Source organism: Lagopus muta, chromosome 6, assembly GCF_023343835.1.
Source record: "Lagopus muta isolate bLagMut1 chromosome 6, bLagMut1 primary, whole genome shotgun sequence".
NCBI lineage: Eukaryota > Metazoa > Chordata > Aves > Galliformes > Phasianidae > Lagopus > Lagopus muta.
Window position 1 is genome coordinate 45,344,073 of NC_064438.1, and position 22,949 is coordinate 45,367,021.

General features: G+C 39.0%; 2 protein-coding genes across 3 annotated transcripts in view; one reads left to right on the top strand and one right to left on the bottom strand.

Moving 5' to 3' along the window:
* Positions 1-7,635, top strand: part of PPP4R4 (protein phosphatase 4 regulatory subunit 4) — a 65,200-nt gene extending 57,565 nt beyond the window's left edge. For both annotated transcript variants that reach the window (XM_048947882.1, XM_048947883.1), the window contains one exon: positions 4,268-7,635. In XM_048947882.1, coding sequence (XP_048803839.1) covers positions 4,268-4,292 — 25 coding nt within the window. In that variant the 3' untranslated portion in view covers positions 4,293-7,635. The remainder of the gene's footprint in view (positions 1-4,267) is intronic.
* Positions 7,518-22,519, bottom strand: SERPINA10 (serpin family A member 10). Its single transcript, XM_048947884.1, has 5 exons — positions 22,410-22,519; positions 11,574-12,335; positions 10,027-10,300; positions 9,248-9,395; positions 7,518-7,837 (listed from the first exon to the last, which is right to left on the bottom strand). Exons 2-5 carry the CDS (start codon positions 12,277-12,279, stop codon positions 7,646-7,648), a joined length of 1,320 nt encoding a protein of 439 aa, XP_048803841.1. The 5' UTR covers positions 12,280-12,335; positions 22,410-22,519; the 3' UTR covers positions 7,518-7,645.
* Between the last annotated feature and the right edge of the window lie 430 nt (positions 22,520-22,949).

Consider the following 22,949-nt stretch of genomic DNA (forward strand, 5'->3'; position numbering starts at 1 on the left):
TTGTAGTTCTGAATTACTGTCATTGGACTAGCTATAATTTTGGACTCAAACTGAGATTATTCTTTGCTAAGTGTTTGCTTTGCCAAAGCACAGTGGAGAAAGTGTAGGAGCCAGATACATAAAGAGAAGTTATTTGGGACTAGTAGATTTGAGTATAACAGAAAATACAACTAGTGTAAAAGGAAGGGCCTTAAAAGTAGAAGAAGGATAGAAGTAGAAGGGTAGAAGAGACTGAGAATGAAAGGAGTGTCCAGAATTTGAGACTCTTACTTGCTGGGCAAAGATAATGGAGCTGAGATATGGAGGCTACACTAGACAGGGAAAAGAGCTGATTTTCCAAGTGTCAGTGGGAAACAATAGTGATATCACTCTTTCTGGTGACTTAAAGAATGTGTAGATATGGTACTGAAGGACATGGTTAGTGGATGTTGCGGTAATGGTTTGATAGTTGGCCTTGATGATCTTAGAGGTCATTTCTAGCCTTAAGTATTCTATGATTATAAGAACTAAGCATCTGTATGAACTCATATTTTTTCAGTTCAATGTTTTCCTTAAAAAAACACAAGTCAAAACAATACTCCTAACTTTACTCACAGACGTGAACTTAAAAAATTGCGAAGTAGTAAAATAAAACCCTCAAAAATTTAAAAAATGTCAAAAATGTTCATCTACATGTATGCATTATATTATGATGCTTTCTCAACTGAAATTTTATCACCTTAAATGTACAAGAAAAAGCTTGCAGTCACCAAATATTTGTAAAACTGTGTTTTCTTTGTAGAAAAAGTTGGAAAGTGAGTAGTAAATAAAAATGAGCACTGCATGTTGAGGATATGTTGCTTTCACAGCAAAAGTATCTTCAGAAGATGCCAAGTCAAATTGCGCTCTATCCCCATCCTTAGCAAAGCTTAATGAACTCTTTGAAATACTTCCCACAGTACTTGCTTTTCATAGGTCATCAGTAGATGGTCACTTATTTCAAAGTTTTTTTCTATCTGTAACTTGACATAAAAACTGATATATTTTGTTTGAATAAAAAGGGAAAGAAAAAAAAGGCCAATGGAGAGCAGCCGATTCCTTTGATTTCAGACAGGAAACTGAAAAATAGGATACCTTGCTTCCAGTCTCAGTGTGCTATACTCACATGAATACCTTAACAGACTATTTGAAAGTTGGTATCTCGTTAAGCACAATGATCTAATGCTTTCTTTGATTCAGAAAGTCCCAAAAATGCTTAGTGTCAGAAAGCAAGAGGATATACCAGGGAACGAAAAACATTTTTAGAGAGAGAAGAAAGGGCTTAGGATGACCTACATTTAGTTCTGAACATGAGTTTTAATTTCTATGTTCTTATGGGAAAATGCATCTCTCAAGTTAGCATAGTGTCTGTTGCACTGTAGAGTCAGTTTCTCTTTTGTAATCTGGTTGAGTAATTAATTGTTTCCATTAAAAAAAATTGGGACAGTTCTACAAGGAAATAGTAAAAAGTGCAAATTCAGGAGTGGTTAATGGTAAATCATAGAATCGCTCAAGTTGGAAAAGACCTTAAAGATCATCGAGTCCAACTACAACCTAATCATACTACCCTAACTCTAACAACACCCCACTAAATCATGTCCCTGAGCACCACATCCAAACGGTTTTTAAACACATCCAGGGATGGTGACTCAACCACCTCCCTGGGGAGCTTATTCCAGTGCTTAACAACCCTTTCTGTAAACAAGATTTTCCTGATATCCAACCTAAATTTACCTTGGTGCAATTTGAGGCCATTTCCCTTCATCCTGTCACCTGTCACCAGTGAGAAGAGACCAACTACTTTCTTACTTTCAGGTATAAAAGTAAGCACCTTTCAGGTACTGGAAGAGAGTAATAAGGTCTCCCCTCAGCCTGCTTTTCCCCAGACTGAACTGCCCCAGTTCCTTCAGTCTCTCCTCATAGGCCATATTCTCCAAGCCCTTCACCAGCCTTGTTGCCCTTCTTTGGACCTGCTCCATCACCCCACTGTCCTTTCTGTACTGAAATGCCCAAAACTGAACGCCGTACTCAAGGTGAGGCCTGACCAATGCCAAGTCAGGGACAGGATTGCTTCCCCAGTCCTGCTCACCACTCCATTCCTGGTACAAGACAGGATGCCATCGGCCTTCTTGGCCACCTGGGCACACTGCTGGTTCATATTCAGCTGACTGTCCATCAGTACACCAAGGTCCCTTTCCATCAGGCAGATTTCCAGCCACTCTTCCCCAAGCCTGTAGGATTGCCTGGGGTTGTTGTGACCAAAATGCAGGACTCAACACTTGGCCCTATTGAAACTCATATAGTTAACCTTGGCCCATCGATCCAGTCTGTCCAGGTCCCTCTGTAGGCAGATCAACACTTGCAAATGCATCCTTGTGACCTTCTTGGCCACAGATATGTTTAGGTGTACTTCTTTCTATATTTCTTTTGATCAGAAAAACAATTCTGGAGCTTTGCTTAGGAAAAGTTTTTCTGAAATATGTATAACCTCAAGAACAACAACAAAAAAAAAAAACAACCCAAAAAATAACCAAAAAAGTCTGCTTCAATGTTTTCTAAGTTAAATGAAGAAAGAAATGAATATCAAAATATATATTCTATTGAAAGAAATAATTCTTACTGAGAGAACAATATGACAATTATGTAAGAGTTTCAATTGAAGGGGTGCTTGTAAATGAGTGTCATCTCATCTATACACTTATTAAAGCAGAAAACTTGTGTGAAAATAATTGAGCATATATTTATACTGTATCATGATGTAAATTTACGCATGTCCTCGTTAAATATTGCACTGATTATCTTATTCTGACAAGTCCTAATTTTTTAGTTTATTGTCTCTGCTGAATGAATAAGGGACTTTGTAATATGTGTGGTTTTTTACTTAATTACTTGTGTCTGTAAAGAATGGAAGAACAGGCAACATTCTGTTGTTGAATAATTAAATACTAACAAATAGAAGTAGTGATTCTTAGTTAAAAGGATGTATATTTGGGCAAAACGTTATTTTTCATTTTTTCCATAAAACTGTTCTAATGGATATCTGCAAAGGTTCACTTCTGACAAGTGTACTTGTAGTGTTGAAGAATTCTCGTTTCCTGTATTTCACGTGTTCATACTGTTATAGGAACTTTTCAAAATGCAAAGTTAATTTGGTGCTTAATGGAGGTCTTTACTTTCCATATTACTTCTACTTCAGAGAATTGTATGCAGATTAATATGTTCCCTCTTCTTTGAAAATAGTATAATTGGAAGAAAAAAAAAATTAATAAGGCCTGCTCTAGTGTTCACAGGCAGGTAGCAGGAAAATGGCCATTAGATTTGGTGTTGTTTGCCAGACCTTTAGTAATACGCAGGCAGCAGAAAATGAAAGAATTATGCTGAAGGACATACCTGTACACAATAGTGGTGGAGCCACAGAAGAGATGAGTGCCTGATTTTAAGCACCTTATGGAATAGAAAGAGTCATAAAGAACATTGGTTGAGTATTTTGTCCCACAAGAGACCTTATGTAAGCCAATTCGCAATCACAGTGTACTGATTTGACTTTCTGTTAAGGAGTGTCCAGTTAGAACATAAGTCATTTCGGAGCAGAAATTGAGAAGATTTGCAAGTACCAAGGTCCATAAAGAATTCTAATCTCTTGTTGTACTGCTTTGCTTTACTGTTTTCTTTCAAATATTTTCATTGATGAATGAGAACTGATATTCTGCTTGAAATTATAATACTGTTACAGGACTGATTTCAATGTACATTTGGTAAAAGCTGGTATTTTTCAGTACTTTATAGATTTACCAATAAAAATATCCAGCTTTATAAGTATCATTTTGCATCTTGTCTATAGACACGCAGTAAGTCTTTGGATTTTATTAATCTTCCAATTAAAACAGTGAATCTTCCAATTAAAACAGTGGAAATTAACTTTGAGAATGACAAATATGGATTTTCCATCCTTTAAAAGGTGGGAGTAGATTTATTATTGCATTGAAATAAATAGCTTAATGATAAAGTAATATCAATATTTTATTAGATTTCTACAACTCATCTGTAAGACATCCACAGTGGTGCATAACAATTTTAAGCATAAATATCCTTAAGTGATGTCTTTCACACAGTCATAATTGCTTCAGGAAGTTGAGCATGTGATTACATAGTTCTTCCACTGATTAGTTATAATAAAATACACAATAACACGTATTGCTTTACTTTATAATATAGCAACAACTTATTGTGTTTTTTCTTTTGCTTGAAGAAAAAACAGAAAGTCAAACTCCTAGATCTTCTGACGGGTTAAGAAGAGAATGGGTGACTGCTGGAAGCAGAAATTTCAAGTGATAGCCTGGAGCAGCACATGGGACTGTAATGCCTGGGGTGACCAAACGCATCTTGCAATGTTAAGACCTTTTAACTTTTAAACAAAATCCCAAGTTGTAAAATAAGTGATGTAATGGTTGCAGACTTCTAATGTTGTAGTGAAATGTAATGAAATGCAATTTCAGCTATGTGCTTTTCACTGCTGTAGCTAAAGAGAGGATTTTGATTTCTTCAGTTATGCCTTTGTAGTTCAAATTCTTGGATTTAGAATGCACATATCCATTACTTAATCAAATCAATTCACAATTTTATTAATTCTTAACATCCATATTTTATTCAAGAAATAGAAGGAATTGTCATGAATATGAAAAAGCAATCCTACATCTTAAAGATCTTTCAAACCTAATTTAAGATCAAAATCCAGACCCATTGATCAGTTTTATATAGATAAAACACAAACTTCAGTAGCATTGTACTGTGATTTTGAAGGTAAAGTTTTTTACACGTACAAAGTAAAGTTCATAGAAATTCTGTGTAAGTTTCGTAGCAGTCTAAAAGGAGATGTCTCCAGATGATATTTAAAAAACGTTTTATTTCATAAGTTTTGTTGTATACTTGCTTTAATTTTTAGTATTTCAAATTGTATTTTCACTTGAATAATTTATAATGATGAATCTAGTTTTTAATTAGCTGTTATTGCAAGCAATCATGCTTCAGTGATGTCATCTGCATTAATGCTAATGTTTCTATCAAAATATGTCTGTGGAAAAACATTCAATTCTATTTTAAAAAGTTCTATTTACGTTAATACTTGAGAGAGAGCATATGAAGCTATTGTCAGCTTCTCTATTTCAAAATGGAAGCAACATAAATATATTAATATAAGAAATAACTGCTTTTTTAACTCTGTTGGTGTATGATAAAGATGATCCAATTTGTGAATGCATATGCGTGTGTGGTTACTTTTTATAATGTAACAATATGAATGATGAGTTTATTCAAAATAAAACTAGGACAATGCTGTACATGCATGTTCTTGAAATAAATATTTTTTCTCAGGGCATCTTTTATAACTAAAATAAAAGCATTTACCTATGGAAAATATTTATTTAACATAGTAATAATGCTAGATTTATGCTGTCCTGGGTGAAGTGCAAGACGCTTTATTTAGCAGCGTTTTATTATCTAAATACTTCAGCCTCTTAGTCCACAGTTGGATTTAAGTGTTTTCTCTTTTTCTGGTCATAAACATGGTTTGGATTCTGTGGAAAAACTCAAGTTTCAGTTTGTGCTGCAGCTTGGTGTAGGTTCCTGCTAATCAGATTCCTTTAAAAGCTGCCTCAAGTATGGTGATGTTTTTGACATTCGGTGATGCAGATGTGCTGGCTCTTCTTAGGTTTGGCTTCTGTTTCCCTGATGCAAACAGACACTTTCCCAGGGCTTGTTGCCTCAACAGCTGTGATCCTTGGGCACCAGAGACTGCTCAGTGTTCTCATTTTGTCTTCTGACAACAATCAAATCAGCAGTACTCAGCTGTAGAACAGGGTCTGTAACTGTTTGGCACTCAGATACGTTTATTAAACACATCAGAACAGTTAGTGACTTCCTAGATTTGAACCCAAGCTATTTCTCCCCTCTATAAGTATATGTATAAGTATATATATATATAAGTACAATAGATGACAGTCTTTGTCTGTCATCTATTTCTTGTTACTGTCATTTGTGTGTCTTTTTTTAACAACTTTATTTAATTCTCCACTCAATAACCCTACCACATATTAAAATCCCACTGTGTAATATTTCAATGCTCTTTTAAGTCTTTTTTTCGGACTGTGTGTCTTCCTTATATAGTACTCCTGGTGTCCTGTGAATCCTTCCATCAGCCCTTCCTGTGTTACTTCAGTTGGATGTCACCAGTACTTCCCAGTTTGCAGCATTGTTTTACCTGCAGCTCACAACACCAGCACGGCTCAGCTGTGAAGTGATGACTATAGCAGCATTCATTCTGCTAATTGTTCTGAGGCAGGAAGCAGTGATTCTTATTTCTGGGTACATACATCCCGCTGTGTGCAGTTAGATTAGATATGCCTTTTTAGTGAAATCAGGTACCAGAGTCTCCTCCGCAATTCCTTTTGTGAGTGGCTTACAGTAATGTCTGAGTTACTGTAAGTGGACAACTAATTGTTTCTGAGTTTTTATTTTTAGAGATGTTTGCCAGCTTTACCCTATTTTTACCCTGTCATCTGCACCAAACTCTTTTGTACCTATTTGGACAGCTTTTTTGGGGAAATATGTAAGCTTAGGTCTTTTAGTTACATAGTTAGGAGTAGCTTTTTTTTTTGCATTGTTTCAAAGTTATACATAGGACTCAATTAAAATGTACTAAATATTCATGATCTGGCTGTTCTTTCTGTAAGTGCTCTGTTGGAGTCACTGCACTACTTGAGTAAGGTGATTTGCAATGGTTTTCAGAAATATTTGACCCTGAAATCCAAAAGGTGTTTCCAAGCTATGTGAAGAGTTTTATTCCAGTTTTGTGGAGGTATGTTTTTTCCTACCAAACTCTGTCTTCATTTAAGTGTAGAGTGCCACGTCCTCATTCTCTCTAATATCTAGACGATAATACACACAGAAATTCTGCATTTAGGAGAGATCCAGATTAGCGTTATGAATACCTGAATAATATTCGGAATTATTTTGTCTTTTGGAGAAAGAATATTTTAAAAGCAGGCACATCATGAAGTAATTTGAAACGTTTTGGAAGAAGTCAGTCTCCTGGACAACGCAGACTTCATGATAGACGATTTCTATAGAAATAAAGATCTCTGTACAGGGGCTGTAAATCCTTTTTAAGAAGCAGGCTTGTTCCTGCTTCTGTTGTTGTAAGTGGCAAAAAATGGCTGACACCAATGTAAGGCTCTTACGCTTCAGTACAACAGAAGATAGTACTAAGTAATATCAAGCTGCAGTGCTTGGGAATGATCTTTCTGAATAACTTGGCATATGAATCTTTGATTTTCATTCAGATTTGTCATTAAAATTTTGAATTTTGAAAGTTTAGTTCTGTATGTTTTGTTTGTTTCTTTCTAATTTGCCTGATAGCTTTTACAAGAAATACTTTTGTCATTTTATATCCTCATGCATTGATCTTGTCACATAGACATTGAAATATTACTAGGATGACCTACTTCTAGGTGGAGAGACAAAACAGGTTTTCACATTTTCATACTTCGCCTTTAATTCTAATGTAAATAATAGTTTAAAGAAAATAAAAATAAAGCCTCTTACGTGCCACAATAAAAACCATTACTTTTATTCACATTTCTGTTGGATCAACTACCCTGCCAATGAAAAGTAAAGTTTTAAAAGTTTCTTCAAAAATCATAAAAAGAAATGGTCTGTCCACTTTTATGACAGGAGGTGCTGAGAATGCAATTATTTCAGACCCAGTAGCTGCTGCAGCCTCAGTTCCTTTTTCATCCACTTCAATGACTGCCTTTTGGACAACCTGAAATGCAGTGCAGAGATAAAATAAATGACAGAAATAAATGGAAACATGAAGAATAAATTTCAAAATGCCAGGGATTCAATTGAAATAGGCCTCTCCTGAGGGTTACAACAAGTAGGTCTGCAATCTAGCACTGTGTGTTACTGGTACTACATATGCTGTCTTCTTCATAAACAGGAGTCAGTGTGGCCATCATGACTGCAATAATTAGGGTTCAGATCGTTACACTTTTCCACAATCCTGAGGCTTCACTTCTAGATCTTGTTCTTGAAGCTGGTGGCGTGAAACAGCCGATGCATTTGTACAGTGCTCCTCTTTGATACTGTACAAAATTTTCACAAAAGTGGGAGGCGTGATTTCATTTCTTGCAAATTCTTAATTGCTGGCTGTGAATTGTCATCCACAGTTGATTTTGTGAGAGGTTAGGCAAATGCACCAGTCTTGTATTTCTCCTGTGTATTTCTAATTCTCGCAGTTGTTAGCACTGAGTAAATATGGACAGCCCTGAACTATGGTCTTGGATTGGTCTTAGGACTGCAGACAGAGCCCAGCAGGATTTGATTCTTTTCCCTTTTCTTTCTTTCAGCCTGCATGCACCTCTGAGAACTTCTCCTTTATTTGGGTCTGTATTGGTGACCTGCCTAGGCAACTTGTGCATTCCTAACTCCCAGACTCTAGGAATTACTGATGTCCAGGAATTCTAGGAATGATTTATGTCAAGGTAGTTGAAAGGCTTTGCTAGTGTCAAGCTCTCTGCTAAATATCCTTAATTAATGAAGATAGCTAGTCTGACTGGCACTTTGTAGGTGATGTATATATTGCTTCTAATATCAGCAAGTACTCTTCAAGCAAGATCACTTCATGGTAACACAAAGTGAACTGCTGAAAACAACAAGGAATAGTTATAGGTCAAAAGGAAAGGAGAAAAGTGCTGCAAATTGCCATTGCAATTCACAAATGTTAAACAGTTTATTCGAAACTGAACATCACTGCAATTTTATTCACTGGATGTTTATTTTTTCTGTGATCAGTTTTCTCAGAAAGGTGAGTCTTTTTTGTTGTTGCAGTTGTTTTTTAAGACATGGCCAGCACAGTTTTGAAAAACTGTACTTGTTTTAGAGTTTTTGGGACTTAAACTTACCTGTTTACAGTATTGATCTTTATAAATTACAGTGTATGAAGCAGTCCATTTGGTACGGGTTGGAATACAATTGTGTTGTGATGATGCTTTCAGGTTCTGTTTCTCTATGACAAGCTGCATACTTCTATAGAGGGATGCATGCTGTATAGGATGTGCAGATTCCACATGCTTGTCAGGTGAGGTTCTTTCCTAATAGTGGGTCTGTATGACATAGTATATGGACCCTCTGTTACTACAATCCAAATAGCAAATAATTTTAGTAGGCTTACCTGGGAGACTGTTATGTATTTTTGATCTGTGAGATGACTAAGATCTGCTGTACGTGCAAAGAGATTTTTAATTCCAAGAGCATAAAGCCATTTCTTCATTTTATATTTTTGTTCTAATTTGAACTTTGGAAATGAAATATCCATATTTCTGTTTAAAAAAAGAAAAAAAAAACTTCAGATATATAGTAAGTTATTGCTGAAAGATGTGGAATTAAGCTTTACACAAACAGTAAAAACAAGAGGCAAAGGTTAAAGATTCTCAGCTGGAATTTAGGCTGCCAGAATATCTTTTTTACTTTGTTGAATGTCAAAGATGCTAGAAATAATTTTCTTCTCAGTTTTTATACACTTTCATGAGCACTTCTAGTGCCCTAATGCTGGGATGACACTTTCAGTTATTGACCACTGGAGAGGCCTGTCACTTCAGGAGTTACATTTAATAGGAGTAATTTGTTTTTACATTTTCAGACTCAAATTTATCCATTACTCTTTTCATTGATAAGTAAAGTTCCATTAATATACACATTTTTATATGTATTTCATAAATATTAGTACAGACATTTATGATGCAAATTGCCTGGCTGTGCAGAATTTCAAGAGAGAAGGCATATGGCAAAATTTGGCAATGCCCTCAGAGGTGTTTCTAACTGAGATGACCAATAGACTTATCACCTCAGAGCTGAAGCTTTTTCAGAACAGATAATCATTGTTCTGCTTTTTTTTTTTTTTGTTGCAGTGGAAATAAAAAACACGAGGGCTGATGTGTGTCAAAGTAGTACCTGCTCTTCATGTTTGCAAGCCAGGATTCCACAAGCTCCATTGTCAAATGGTCTTCAAGTGAAACATAATCTTCCCCCTTTTCTGGGATGACAATTAGCATGTAGGCTTTGCCTTTGTAGGGTAGTTTTATCACATTGCACCTTAAATTCTCATCATACATTGAATTTACTTTATCTGACTTGAACATCATTGGTACTTGCACACTTCTGTATTTGTTTATGTGGAAAGTTTCAATTTCTGTGAATTTTGAATTAAATGGATATAGCCACTTTCCTGGAGAAAGAAAAATGAAATAATTATTCAGACTGGTTCAACAAAATTTTCAGAAGCCTTTTAAAAAAACGTAGAATCCCTTCTGCAGCAAGTTAAAGTGGGTGTCATTTGTGTCTGGGACAACTGGATGATAACTGCAGTATACTTAGTGAATGTTCTTAAAAATTTTTACAGCAGGAAAATGCACCAGATTAACTGCTTCAGTTGTAGGGAAAGGAGGGAAATATTATTCTATGATGGTTTCATTGCCAGTCAAATTCAGAACCCATCTGTGTTCAGAACCAGCAAGTTTAGAATGCCATCTGAGCATCTGTCTTTTATTAACATGACATCTTTTCTGAAAATTTCTACCAGCTGTTCAACATCCTGTTTTTAAGTAATTATACGATCTCTTCAATGGGAATTCAGCAGTGCATTGTCTAAGAAGGTGCTTTTGAATGTGACCTCTTTTAGGCAATTGATTCTGATTTCTGCACTCTCACTCAAACTGTATCACAGCCATTTATTTCTTTTCTCTGGTTTTCTGCAAGGGAAAGTAAACTCAGCATTGGATAAACTGCAATCTTTTGAATCTAAGAGAATAAATAGATTTATGGCTGCAAGGTAATTTAATTTGTTCTCATACATGTTTATTTTAGTGGGGTTTCCACTTTCCTGAGTGCCTTGGACTGCAGCAGGCTTAAGCATGGGTTCTCTGCTCAGCATTCCTCTCTTCTCTTTTGCTGTCTAGCTCTTCAGCATTACTTTTACCTAACCTGGTACCTCTGGCATTCATACAGCTGTTTGCAGTCAAATGTGGGCCTCTGTCACCATCAGGGAGCCCTTTGTCTCTGGTTTCTCTCAAGGAAAAAGGTTCTTGATTGGAAGAGAGAAGCAATTTCTGTTCTCATTAACTTGTGCACTATGGAAGGTCAGACAATTGTTTTTTATGCCCAGTACCTTGTATTTAACAAGCTGTTATGATTAGGATTTCATTTCAGTGGCGAGTAAAAAATTAAAACTTAATCACGAAGAAGGATTGTTCATGGAATTGATACAGGGCCTTTTGTTCTTTATGACTCTGTTGTGTGGAAGAAAACATAGAAGAATAGTGGTTCCCTATCATGAAAAATAATTTCCTGTTAAATAATCTTATTAGAAGACAGTAAATCTATTTAGAGATGTAGGCAGAGCAGGAAATGTTAATTAATTTAAGCTTCCCTTGATGTTGGTAAAGTCAGAGTTCTGTTCATTCTAATAAATAGCAGTTTTCCAGAATGAAAACAATAGTTACCTTTAAAAAAAATGTAGTCCAAAAGTAGCAGTTTAGAATGTCTGTCAACTTCTTCAAAAAGCTCTGATATTTTTCCTTTGGTCCTTTGTTTAATGTTTTGATTTATAACAAACTTCGCTTGTGTGATGTTTTGAAAGTTTACACGCAGGAATTCCATATCAAAGTACTGCTTAGATAAGTTGAGGAAATCTTCCTTGACTACAAAGTCCTTTTGGATAAAAGAAAGAATACCTTGCACAAAGAGAAGTTCTTCATTCATTGAGATGTTATCTTTCAGTTGCTTAAACAGTGCTGGTAAATAATGGCGATCTCTATGCTCCAAAGGATGAAGGTTTAGAGCTTTTGCTATTTGTCTGTGTGTTTCCCCTTCAGCTGCCAGCAAATATGTAGCCATGAGGGTTGATACAGAAAGGGGAGAGATAATTATATTGTTATCAAGTTTCATTGCAATTTTTCGGTAGAGATTAAATCCAAAATTTGCTGTCTTTTCAGTGAAATTGTGAAGAGTAAGCTCTTCAAAACTTTCCTCTTGCAAAGTCTCGGAGTCATTTTTATGTTGATTCCATTCTTCAGAAATACTGAGGTTTTTATTTTTTCCTGAGAAATTCAGCCTCTTGTCCTTCTTTGGAGATTTAGGTTTGATGTCAGCCTTGCTGATTTCAAAACAGATTTCACATAAAAGAAGTAGATAAATTCCAATTTTCATGTTGGTATCCAATAATGAGCTTTTTTCTTTTTTTTTCTCCTTTTTCTTTCTTCCCCCTAGTAAAAAAGAATGGGGAAAAAAGAGAGCAACTTAGTGATTTTTTAGTTTATTTGATTCACAACACAAAGGTCATGGATGTAGCAAGGTGATATTTCTAAATATTCAGTACATATACTGTAAACCTAATATGTTCCTATCTGAAGGATCAAATTTAGACCAGTGGAAGAGAGAAATTTCTAAATTTAGTAAAAGAATTCAGACAGAATGCTATGATCTGCTATTGGCAGTTCAATTTGGAAGTATTTCACTGATTTTCCCTTGTAATTTCTAATTCCTTTAGAAACTGATGTCATCTGGGAGTACAAGCTCTCCAGGCAACAAATGTCAGAAATGGCATTTTCCCTGAATGGTTCTGACAAAGACTAAGGGTGATCTACTGAGAAGATGAGACCTGTAACTTCCTGTTCTTCATTGCCACTGACAAGTGACTTGTAATCTCCTTTTATGTATGGGTCTTAATCATGGTTGCCATTCTTATGAGATCCATCTATTGGTAGTGACCTGAGAGTTACCATTCCATTGCTCATTCATTTGTTACCTCAGGTGTTTTATATCAGTGGCATGCTACATCAACAAGTGTTGTCAGCAACTGCGAGACTGAGAGACCCCCCCACGGGATGTGACGCGATAGGCCCTCTCCCTGCTCTATGATTGATGTGTGGCACGTGCCTTAGGGGCGTACACGAAGCACATAGGTTATATAAGCTAGAGTTCACGTGTAATAAACGCCATTTTGCTGTTCATCATATTGGTGTGTGCGTGCAGTCATTTGGTCCTGGCCTGGTTTTGGGTCAGTACCGCAGGAGGCAATGCAACATTGGTGCCCCGTGTGAGGAACCAGTGCGGAACCCACTTGTGAGGATCCCCCTTGCATGAGAAGCCAACTTGCGTTAAAGTCTCCTGCGTGCCTGCGGAATTTCCAATGCCGTAATGAGGTAATTACGGGTTGGCCGTGGAAGACCGTGGTGTTGCGGTATTTCGCCTAAGGGCGTGCCTGCAGCAGCTGGCTGCTGTGGAAGTTCGAGGGTGGGGATAGCCTGTGGTTGGTGGCAGGTCGCTCTCGAATTCGGGACATCAGTGCCGCGCTGGTGATGGATCAAGTTATTAAGTTGGTCCTTCAGTTCTGTAAGGACTATCACAGCAGGAATGCCCCTTCTAAGAAGGACATTTCAGTTGTACTTATTCGCCTGGAAAAGGAGTGGAATCTTCCCTCCTCTCAGGACATTTTAGATCCTGATAAATGGGATCAGTTTACATCCACGCTTGCGCAGCGTGCGATAGAGGAGCAAAAAGCAGCGGAGCTAAAAGTCTGGGGGTTAATTCTTGGGGCTCTTAAAGCCGCTAGAGAAGAAGATAGAATTCCTGAGACTGCACGCGTTATGATGGGTTTGGAATTTACTAACACCGAGAGAAGTGGCGCGGGAAGCGTACTTTCTTGCAGGTCCCCTGAGGAAGAGAACACCGCAAATATGCCCTCAGCTATGGCGACTAACATCTCGTCCGCACCTTCGGCACCCCCCTTCGCTCCCCCCTTGGCTTCAGCTTCGCATAAACAAGTAGAAGAAGACTGCGCTAAACTGTCTGCACTTTTATCATGCAACACCGGCCAAGTGCAGGAATCCAAGGTCGTTGAAACTCCCCAGCCGTATCCACGACAACCGCTGTATCCTTCTCTGTGTAATCCAATACCACCTGCGGGGGCAGGGAAAGAAGTGAGCTGGGATGGGACACTTGCTGTCTCTTCTCAGGAGGTGGAATGCAGTAACACCCAGGGGGGTGGGGACTGCGGGAAAGGTCTGGGTACGGATTGGTCAAAAGTTAGAGAGGCGGTAGAAGAAAGAACAGCAGAGAGAAAGGGAAGCGATGTAACTTACAGGCACTCGGATGATAACGTCCGGCCAGCACTGTCCACCCTGATCGCGCCTGAAGGAGTAGGTGGCGTGTGGGCAGCGCTGTCTGCTCAGGTTGCACCCGTAGGAGAAAGACAAAATGACGAGAGCCTCCGGACCCACTCCCTGCCACAGCATTCAGACCCACTGATTCGACCCACACATCCTTTCACAAGATTGAGTGTGTATGCAACCAATCAGAAGCCTCTACAACAGTCAGTGCATGATCAAAGGGAGATGGGTCTGAGGGGAGGGGTGCGGAGCCCGCAGCTTCCAGCTGTGACTGAAAAGGATAGCGAAAGGAGAGAGGTGAATTTGCATTTAGGAGTTAAGAGAGATGCACTAACAGATTGTGGAAAGTTTAGATCTAGCCTGTTAGAGGAAGGAAAAGTACTGGAGATCTTCCTGGTAGTAGGGAACAGTAACAGAATCCCAGAAGGGGTACCCCTCAATCCGAAAGACATCACACACCTGATAGATTGTGTAGAGAAACAGGGATTGAAATCACTCCTTGCTTTAAATGCATTAGAAGTCCTGACAGCATCAGGTCTTCTCTTTCCTCGAGATGTAATGAATCTGATGCGCATGGTTTTTAAGCCAGTGCAGTATACATTGTGGGCATCAGAATGGGTTCCCTTCAGGGACAGGTGGCCAGATTGAGGCCTGGAGAACAAGCAACAAGAATTTGCTTGTGAGAGCAATGCTCTCAAGGCTTGAGACATCTGCCTTGATATTGAATAGAATGTTTGTCATTTTTGAGGTACATTCCAACAGGTACCTGAGACAATGTTGGTATATATTGGGAAAGGTTATGTTTGTATAAGGATCTTTGTAATTTCATACTCATAGATAGTGCCACTGGAGCTAACAGCAATCACTCTAATCAGTAATCAGTAATCTCTCTGTCTATAACTTTACCAGTATCGTAGACTTTAATTGTTTAGCATTGATAACATCACATCAGTTATTGCAGCCCCTTGTTATTTAGGCTTGTATATGTTAGAAGATCGATTGACAGAAGCCTTGACTGCGGCCGGTTTTGTTATCTCTGAGCAAAAAACTCAGAGGGGACCAGGAATTGAATATCTCGGGTATAAGTTTGGCCCGGAGATCGTACGACCGATCAGCCTTGATATTCGGCCCCATATTACCACCCTGTGGGATGTGCAGAAGTTAGTAGGGGCAATCCAGTGGATTCGAGGGGCTTTGGGAATCCCACCTCAGCTTATGAAACCCTTTCATGATCAGCTTAAGGGATCAAACCCGAGGGAGCCTAGGGAACTTACTCCAGAGATGACTGCCGCATGGCATGAAATCCTACAGAATTGTATGAGAACATTCCTAACGAGATGGGATCCTGATCGGGCTCTCGAGGTAGCAGTGATAGGTCATTCCCTTGATGCTAAGCCCCGACCTCTATGGTGGCTGTTTTCCGTACAGCCCACACGAGCCTATACTTCCTGGCTTGAGATTCTAGCAATGTTGCTTAAGAAATCTCGATTGCTGTCATTGCGAGCCTTTGCAAAAGAACCTGATGCAATATATCTACAGAGCTCATTTCGTGATACACAACCACTTCCAGATATCCTTCTTACAGCTTTACAGGGATATGGAGGTGCAATTGAATATACTGACTCTCTGCCTATCTTTGAGCTAGCAAAACCCCTCCATGTTTCCCTCCGATGCCGTGTTCAAACTTCCCCTCTGGAAGGACCGACCTTGTTCACAGATGCCTCCTCATCTACTGGACAAGGAGCTGTAGTGTGGCAAAACTCAGACAATAAGTGGAGCTCAGCTATTTTTTGTGACCGGACAGTTAGCGTACAAATATTGGAAGTTATGGCTGTAACAATAGCACTTCGTCTATGGCAAGAAATTCCATGCAATGTAGTTACTGACTCTGCTTTTGCAGCTAAGCTGCTTGCACGCATGGGTCAAGAAGGACATCCGAGTACTACAGCAGCCGGATTGTTAGAAGAAGCGTTGGCCTCTCGCTCAGCTCCCGTGGCTATACTACATGTCCGCAGTCATTCAGAGGTTCCAGGGTTTTTTACAATGGGTAATGCAGTTGCTGACAAGATTGCAGGTACGTCATGCTTCACTGTCAGAACTGCGCATGATCTTCATGCATCTCTTCATATAGGTGCCAAGGCTTTGGCACGAACCTGTTCTATTCCCTTGCCAACAGCTCGTAATGTAGTTCAGGCATGTCCATATTGCAATTCTGCCCCAACTATTGGTGCAGGTGTTAACCCCCGTGGCTTAAAGCCATTGCAAATCTGGCAGACGGACTTCACATGGGAACCCCGTATGGCCCCTCGTCCATGGCTCGCCGTTACTGTAGATACAGCTTCTTCTATGATATCAGTCACTCAACATACAAGGTGCAATTCGACCGCAGCACAGAGTCATTGGGCCACTGCAATAGCTGCCATGGGGTTGCCCAGCCAGATAAAAACAGATAACGGGTCTTGCTTCATCTCAAAATCGACCCAGGAATGGCTGACAGCTTGGGGGATATCTCATTCCACAGGAATCCCTGGCAACTCTCAGGGACAAGCAATTGTAGAACGTGCCAATCGCCTCCTCAAGGAAAAGTTACGCGTCCTAGGTGAGGGAGAAGGGTATCAGAGTGCAATTCCTGTTAAAAGGCAAGCAGAGATTCTATCTAAAGCCATTTACTCATTGAATCACTTTGAACGAGGAGATTGCAGTAGAAGCCCTGTACAGAAACATTGGCAGCCCAAAGTCTTGAGCGAAGGGCCTCCAGTAAAAATAAAAGCAGACAGTGGAGAATGGGAGGCGGGCTGGATGATTCTGGTATGGGGAAGAGGCTATGCAGCAGTAAAACATTGTGAAACGGGAAAAATAGTATGGATACCGTCGCGAAAAATTAGGCCAGACATCAGCAAGGAACTAACTGGAACATAAGTCTTCCCTTTACAGCATTGACTCCTGGGAAGGCCCAGACAACAGACAAGATCGGCGAAAGAACAAGAGAAGGAGTCGCTCCTGAACAGCTTACCCACAAAAGAAAGGTGTTCGTGCTAACGAGGTACCAACTGCTAAAACACATCAGAGGCAGTGGACAGAAAGCCTTCATCGTTGTTCACCACGACACAAGAGAGAGAGACATCACGTCTTAGAGAGAGCAAAGAAGGACGGAGAACACCACTGATGGGAAGTGCTTCTGGGATGGTTCATCAATGCGACGGAAATGTTTAACTCTGTTTAGCTTTATTCTATATTCAGTTATAGTTGCATTAGGTCTAACATTAATATGCTTAGTGCTTATAGTCATATTATACATATAGGCATATAGGTATATAAGTATATAGTCATATTAGGTATATAGGTATATTACACATATATAAGTATAGTGTATGCTGAGACAAATGACTCGTATGGCAAATGCTAAGACGAACAAATCAGCATCATCTAAGAATGCAATATATAGTTTTATGTAGAACTCACGTTTAAGATTAAATCATTAGGATTATTAAGTTAATAGGTTGTCATTAGGTTAATAGGTTATAGGGTTATTAGGGTAGGATTATTCTGCGAATCGGGATGTAACGGGGCAAAGCTTAACCGAGAGGACAATGGCATGTATAGGCGCAATGCGGGGATTTCGGGGTGTACGCGGTTAGGGTCCTCTCGAGTTGTAGTAGACTTTCTTGAGCTTGGAGAGGGGGAGATGTTGTCAGCAACTGCGAGACTGAGAGACCCCCCCACGGGATGTGACGCGATAGGCCCTCTCCCTGCTCTATGATTGATGTGTGGCACGTGCCTTAGGGGCGTACACGAAGCACATAGGTTATATAAGCTAGAGTTCACGTGTAATAAACGCCATTTTGCTGTTCATCATATTGGTGTGTGCGTGCAGTCATTTGGTCCTGGCCTGGTTTTGGGTCAGTACCGCAGGAGGCAATGCAACAAACAAGGTTCAACTCCTTAGGAAAAAGAAAACCAAAAACAAACAAACAAACAAAACAACAACAACAAAAACCAAACCAAAACAAAAAACATCTGAGAAACATAAAAACCATGTGATCTGATAAAAGCCAATTCAGAAAACATGTCCTTAATAGTTAGGTGTTGTTATATTAAAACAGACACTTAAATCATGTTACAGCCACTAGGTTTTGTTCCAGAAGTGCTGAATTCGAAGAACCAATCAGAAAAATACTTATGTAAATTTTAAACATTTTTTAAATTACTTGGAGCATTCTGGAATTCCACACTGCTCACCTTTGCAAACTTTGAAAATCAGACTTCTGCCCTTTAACTTATGCCTTGTTTTTCCAGGAGAAATTTTAGAAGGATATATTTGTCTAGTAATGTAGAAAACTAAAATCAGGCAAAAAAATATCTTTAAAAGAGAGAAGATATTAAGCCAAACTCATCAGAGTAAATCAGGATTAACTCCACTGACATATACATTGCACAAAGCTGATCTAAGGTGAGACAGAATCTGAGCATATGGTACTTTTACCCAGTCATTCATCTAACCATGTACAAAAAATGGTCTTGAAATAGGTATCCATTGTTCAGTAGGGAACTAAGCAGTAATAATAGTCAAGATGAGCTGTCTTTCACATGTATGAAATAAAACAAAGATCCTGATAATACTGCAGCACGAGCAGCTCTTTGTCAAATACATTATTTGAGGGACACTATTATTGAAAGATTATTATCCTAAAAAAAAAGTGGGTTGAGTACTTTTTTACTTTCTCATGTTCTTTGGTTCACTTGCAGAAAAATTCGTTTGGGCTAAAAATGAGAGTATAGATTTTAGTGGTATCTGTAATCACAACTCTTGCTGGTCAGCTCTTCCTTGATACATCATGGAGAGCTAGGCTTCAGATACACTCTTAACAAGAATTAAAAAGCTTTTATCTAGTTCCTTTACAGCATCACTAAATCACTTGTAGCTTTGTATACAAGCAATAGGTTAAGTACTTCTGTAACTATGGAGTGTATTGATGTGGCCATGGGGAAGCAGGAACAAATTATGCAAGAAATTTTTGCCGGTGAATATGATTGGCACTCCACTGCCAAAAGCATCAGAAACGTCAAAATTCTGTGAAAGCCCAAATAAATATTGTTAAGACATTCCAGGCTTTTTGTGCAATACACAGGGCAGCATTCAAAGTAATGTTGTGGCTACAGTGTTCAACTCCCTGGTGATAACCTGCCAGTATGTGGCTGTATCAGGAAGGCCAACCTCTATCTCACCAAGAGAACAAGGCTGAAGCCTAAACCTCAATGTCATGTAGAGGAAGGTGCCATAGCTGCTAACATACTGCTGACAGCCCAGTATGTACAGTTATTTCTAGTAGGTCAGCATGAAATTTCGTGTTACTGCTTATAGTCATGAAGCCCTAGAAGAATCATGAAGCTCAGAACTGGAAATACAATGTCATTACGAGGAATGATTGCATTTCATAATTTCAATTCACTTCTCTTCCGATACAGGTTGCTTATTGTTCCATTCAGATCAATCTCCTGATCACTTGACATAGGATTCCCTGTTGTTTTATGCTTCATTGTCCAGCAAATACTGGAACAGGTTCGTCAGTGCTGCCTCCTGCCTGAAAGTACCATGTTTCAGTGTCAAATAGCATGAGGGTGAAACAGTTGTTCAATGGTTACAAATTTATAGATGTTGTAATTCTGAGCAAATTTAACAGAGGTTCTCTCATAACCAAACAAAATGTTTGGAGAGATCTGGACATATTTTCCAGAAAAGCTTCAGGCAAACTTTAGTATCAAACATGCAAATATGCTTTTCAAGCATGAAATGCAAATACACTCATCATGCATCTTTCCATTAAAGTGATATGCAAATTTAGCTCCCATAAAGTGGCATTGAATTACTCTTTATGGAAAAAGTCTTGAATGGAGGTGAATTTTCCCACTGCAGACTGAACAGAGTGTATAAGACCACTAAGCCTGCACAGAATCCGTGTGTTACAGTGGCATGATAATAGATAAAAGAGATAGAATCATAGAATTAACAAGGTTGGAAAGACCTCCAAGGTCATCTAGTCCAAATACCAACCCATGAACCCCTCAGTGCAACCTTTACCCTTTTCTTGATCACCTCCAGGGACAGTGACTCTACCACCTCACTGAGCAGCCTGTACCAATATCTTGGCTCTCTTTCTGTGAAGAAATTTTTCCTAAAGTCCAACCCGAGAGGAAAATATTGATTGTAGGGCCCATCATTAAAGCAATTCAACAATCTAGAAAACACATGGCAACTATTAACTATGGCTGTTTAAAGCTCTATAATAGTCATTGTACAATTTGTGATTTAGCATATGGGAAAGCTGGTTTTATTTGATTGCCATTTATTCAGAGTTCAACTGAATTTCACAGTTGCCTGATTCAGGCTGTGGGAGTTAATCCCAGAAAGGTACGCTGATGTGAGTACAGGGACATTTGGGTGCCAAGTCACAGGGTGTTTTTGGCAGCCAGGTGGTATGCTATTTTTCTTGGAGATAATAGGTCACGTTCTGTACTTGATGTGACACAGATGGGCTGTAATGACTTAATGGGGAGGCAGTGAGATCTCTGAATTTTGTGCCTTCTCTTGAGTGCATGGCAGTCAGGGAACACTAAAATATGGAGCTTACTGTGGCTGTGAATATTTTTTCTTCCTTTTTCTTTCCTATTAACTCTTGCTTTATCTTCAGTGAGATGTGGATCATGAATGCTTTCATGCTTGTTTAATCTGTGTTTAATCTTTTCTCCAAAAGTCAAATGAAAACCCAGCTCTCAGCTTTATGTAGGAAAGGGTTTACCTTGAGTTCATCTCCTGCCTTGGCAAAAGGTGCACCAGCTGCTTCTTCAGATTTGGGACACTTACTCTCCCTGACCTATCATAATGCAAAGCTGTTATGAGCTCTTAAATTGCCAAGCACTTCTATTCATTGTGTAGTCACCTTCTTCTGTGGGAGGTTACATAGGCATAAGGTACTTCTCCTGCCTCAATGCTATGGCAACAAAAAGGACCTCTCTGGACCTGAAAGCATGTGAAGCTTCCTCAGGGAAACAATCCTTCACCAAAAGGGTAACCCTGGATGCTGCAAGATCTGACACAATGACTGGAAAACATATCTTCTGATAGTATTCCATCACAGAGGGCAGTGAGGCACTGGCACAGGCTGTCCAGTGAAGCTGTGGATGCCACCCATCCCTGGAAGCATTGAGGGCCAGGTTGGATGGGTGCAACCAGCCCATGGTGGGGGGCTGGAAATGGGAAGGCTTTCAGGTCCCTTCCAATCCAACCTATTCTACGATTCTGTGATTTTCTCCTGATTCGTGATTTTCTTCTGTGCACGGTGCAATTTCTGTGCAACACCTGACAGCGCTGGCCTTGACAGATGCCACTGCTGTATCTTGTTCTGAAAGGACTGCTTGATACTTGGCTCAGAAAGGCCACCAAGTCTTCCCAGGGAGATGGGGAAACCAAATAGGGAATGCCATGAGTTGCCATCCAGGTTGCTCTGCTGTCCCAGCACAAATGGATTTCAGACTGAGAAGACGGGCAAACCCAGCCCTTGTGTATAGGCATGTCCACAACCATTCAGCACTAAAGGAAAGAATCCTGCTTCCTCATGCATGTAAATGCCCATGTTACACACATCACAGGAGTAAGAACCTCAACATTTCACTAAACAGTCATTGCAGTACTGAGATTGCAATAATGTACCATAAATATTGCATCAGCTTTGTCATTCAGTAACAGTTAGAAATACAATATGTCCTCTAGGACTAGGAAAAAACAGTTTGGGTAACAATAATGTGATATTTTTGCACGTTATAAGCTTACATTTTTACATTCCTAAAGTGAATTAGAGTTATTAGTGAATTATTGCTAGTTTTGAGAGCTTCCTTTACAAAAGGAGTAGAAATTTAGTTAATAAAAACATGATAGAGAAAAGTTACTTTTTCAGTTTTTTTTTCTTTTGAAGATGTTATAGTAAGAGAAGGAGTAAGAGAAACATCCAATAGATTGTAATGCTGATCAAGATCTACAACCGTTTGAATCATCCTATTTAGAGAATATATGAGAAATATTATCTGTATATAACATACTTAATAATATTAACATATGTAATAAAATAATCCTTTTCTTTACAATCCTATTCATTCAGATAAACCTCGACTTACCTATTAGGTTGTTTCTCTGTTACTTAATCAACTATATTTAAAAACCATGTGAAGGTGACTGTCCCGTATAGAAGATTTTCTACAAATATTTGCTCTTCCAAAGAGTGGTCTTCTGGTTTTGCCTGTTATAAATTAACTGCTTGATAAACTCTGAGTGACGTGTTTCCCATAAATGGCATAAAGAGGGAGGGTTGTATTCCGGTAAATACGTTATATCTTTCATGGGAAGCAAGTGAGCAGTAAACTCTCTGTCAGCAGCCCACTGGGATTTGGCCCCAAATGTCCAATGAGAATTGGACTGCCTGTGAGAATTATTTTATAGACAGGACCTAAGCTACTCAGCAGCAGAAGCAGTATCCAACCCTGTTCAAAATGTGCCATTTCATAAAAGGATACATCAGTATTCACTGGGGCTGAGCCAGACAAAAGAAAGGGAGGGAGCAGAGCATTGAGGGGGTGTTGCAGCTCCCTAGCCTTCCAATGTGGCCATTTCCTTTAGAGGAGAGGCCAGGGCTTTGCTTCCTTTTTCAAGAGCATACC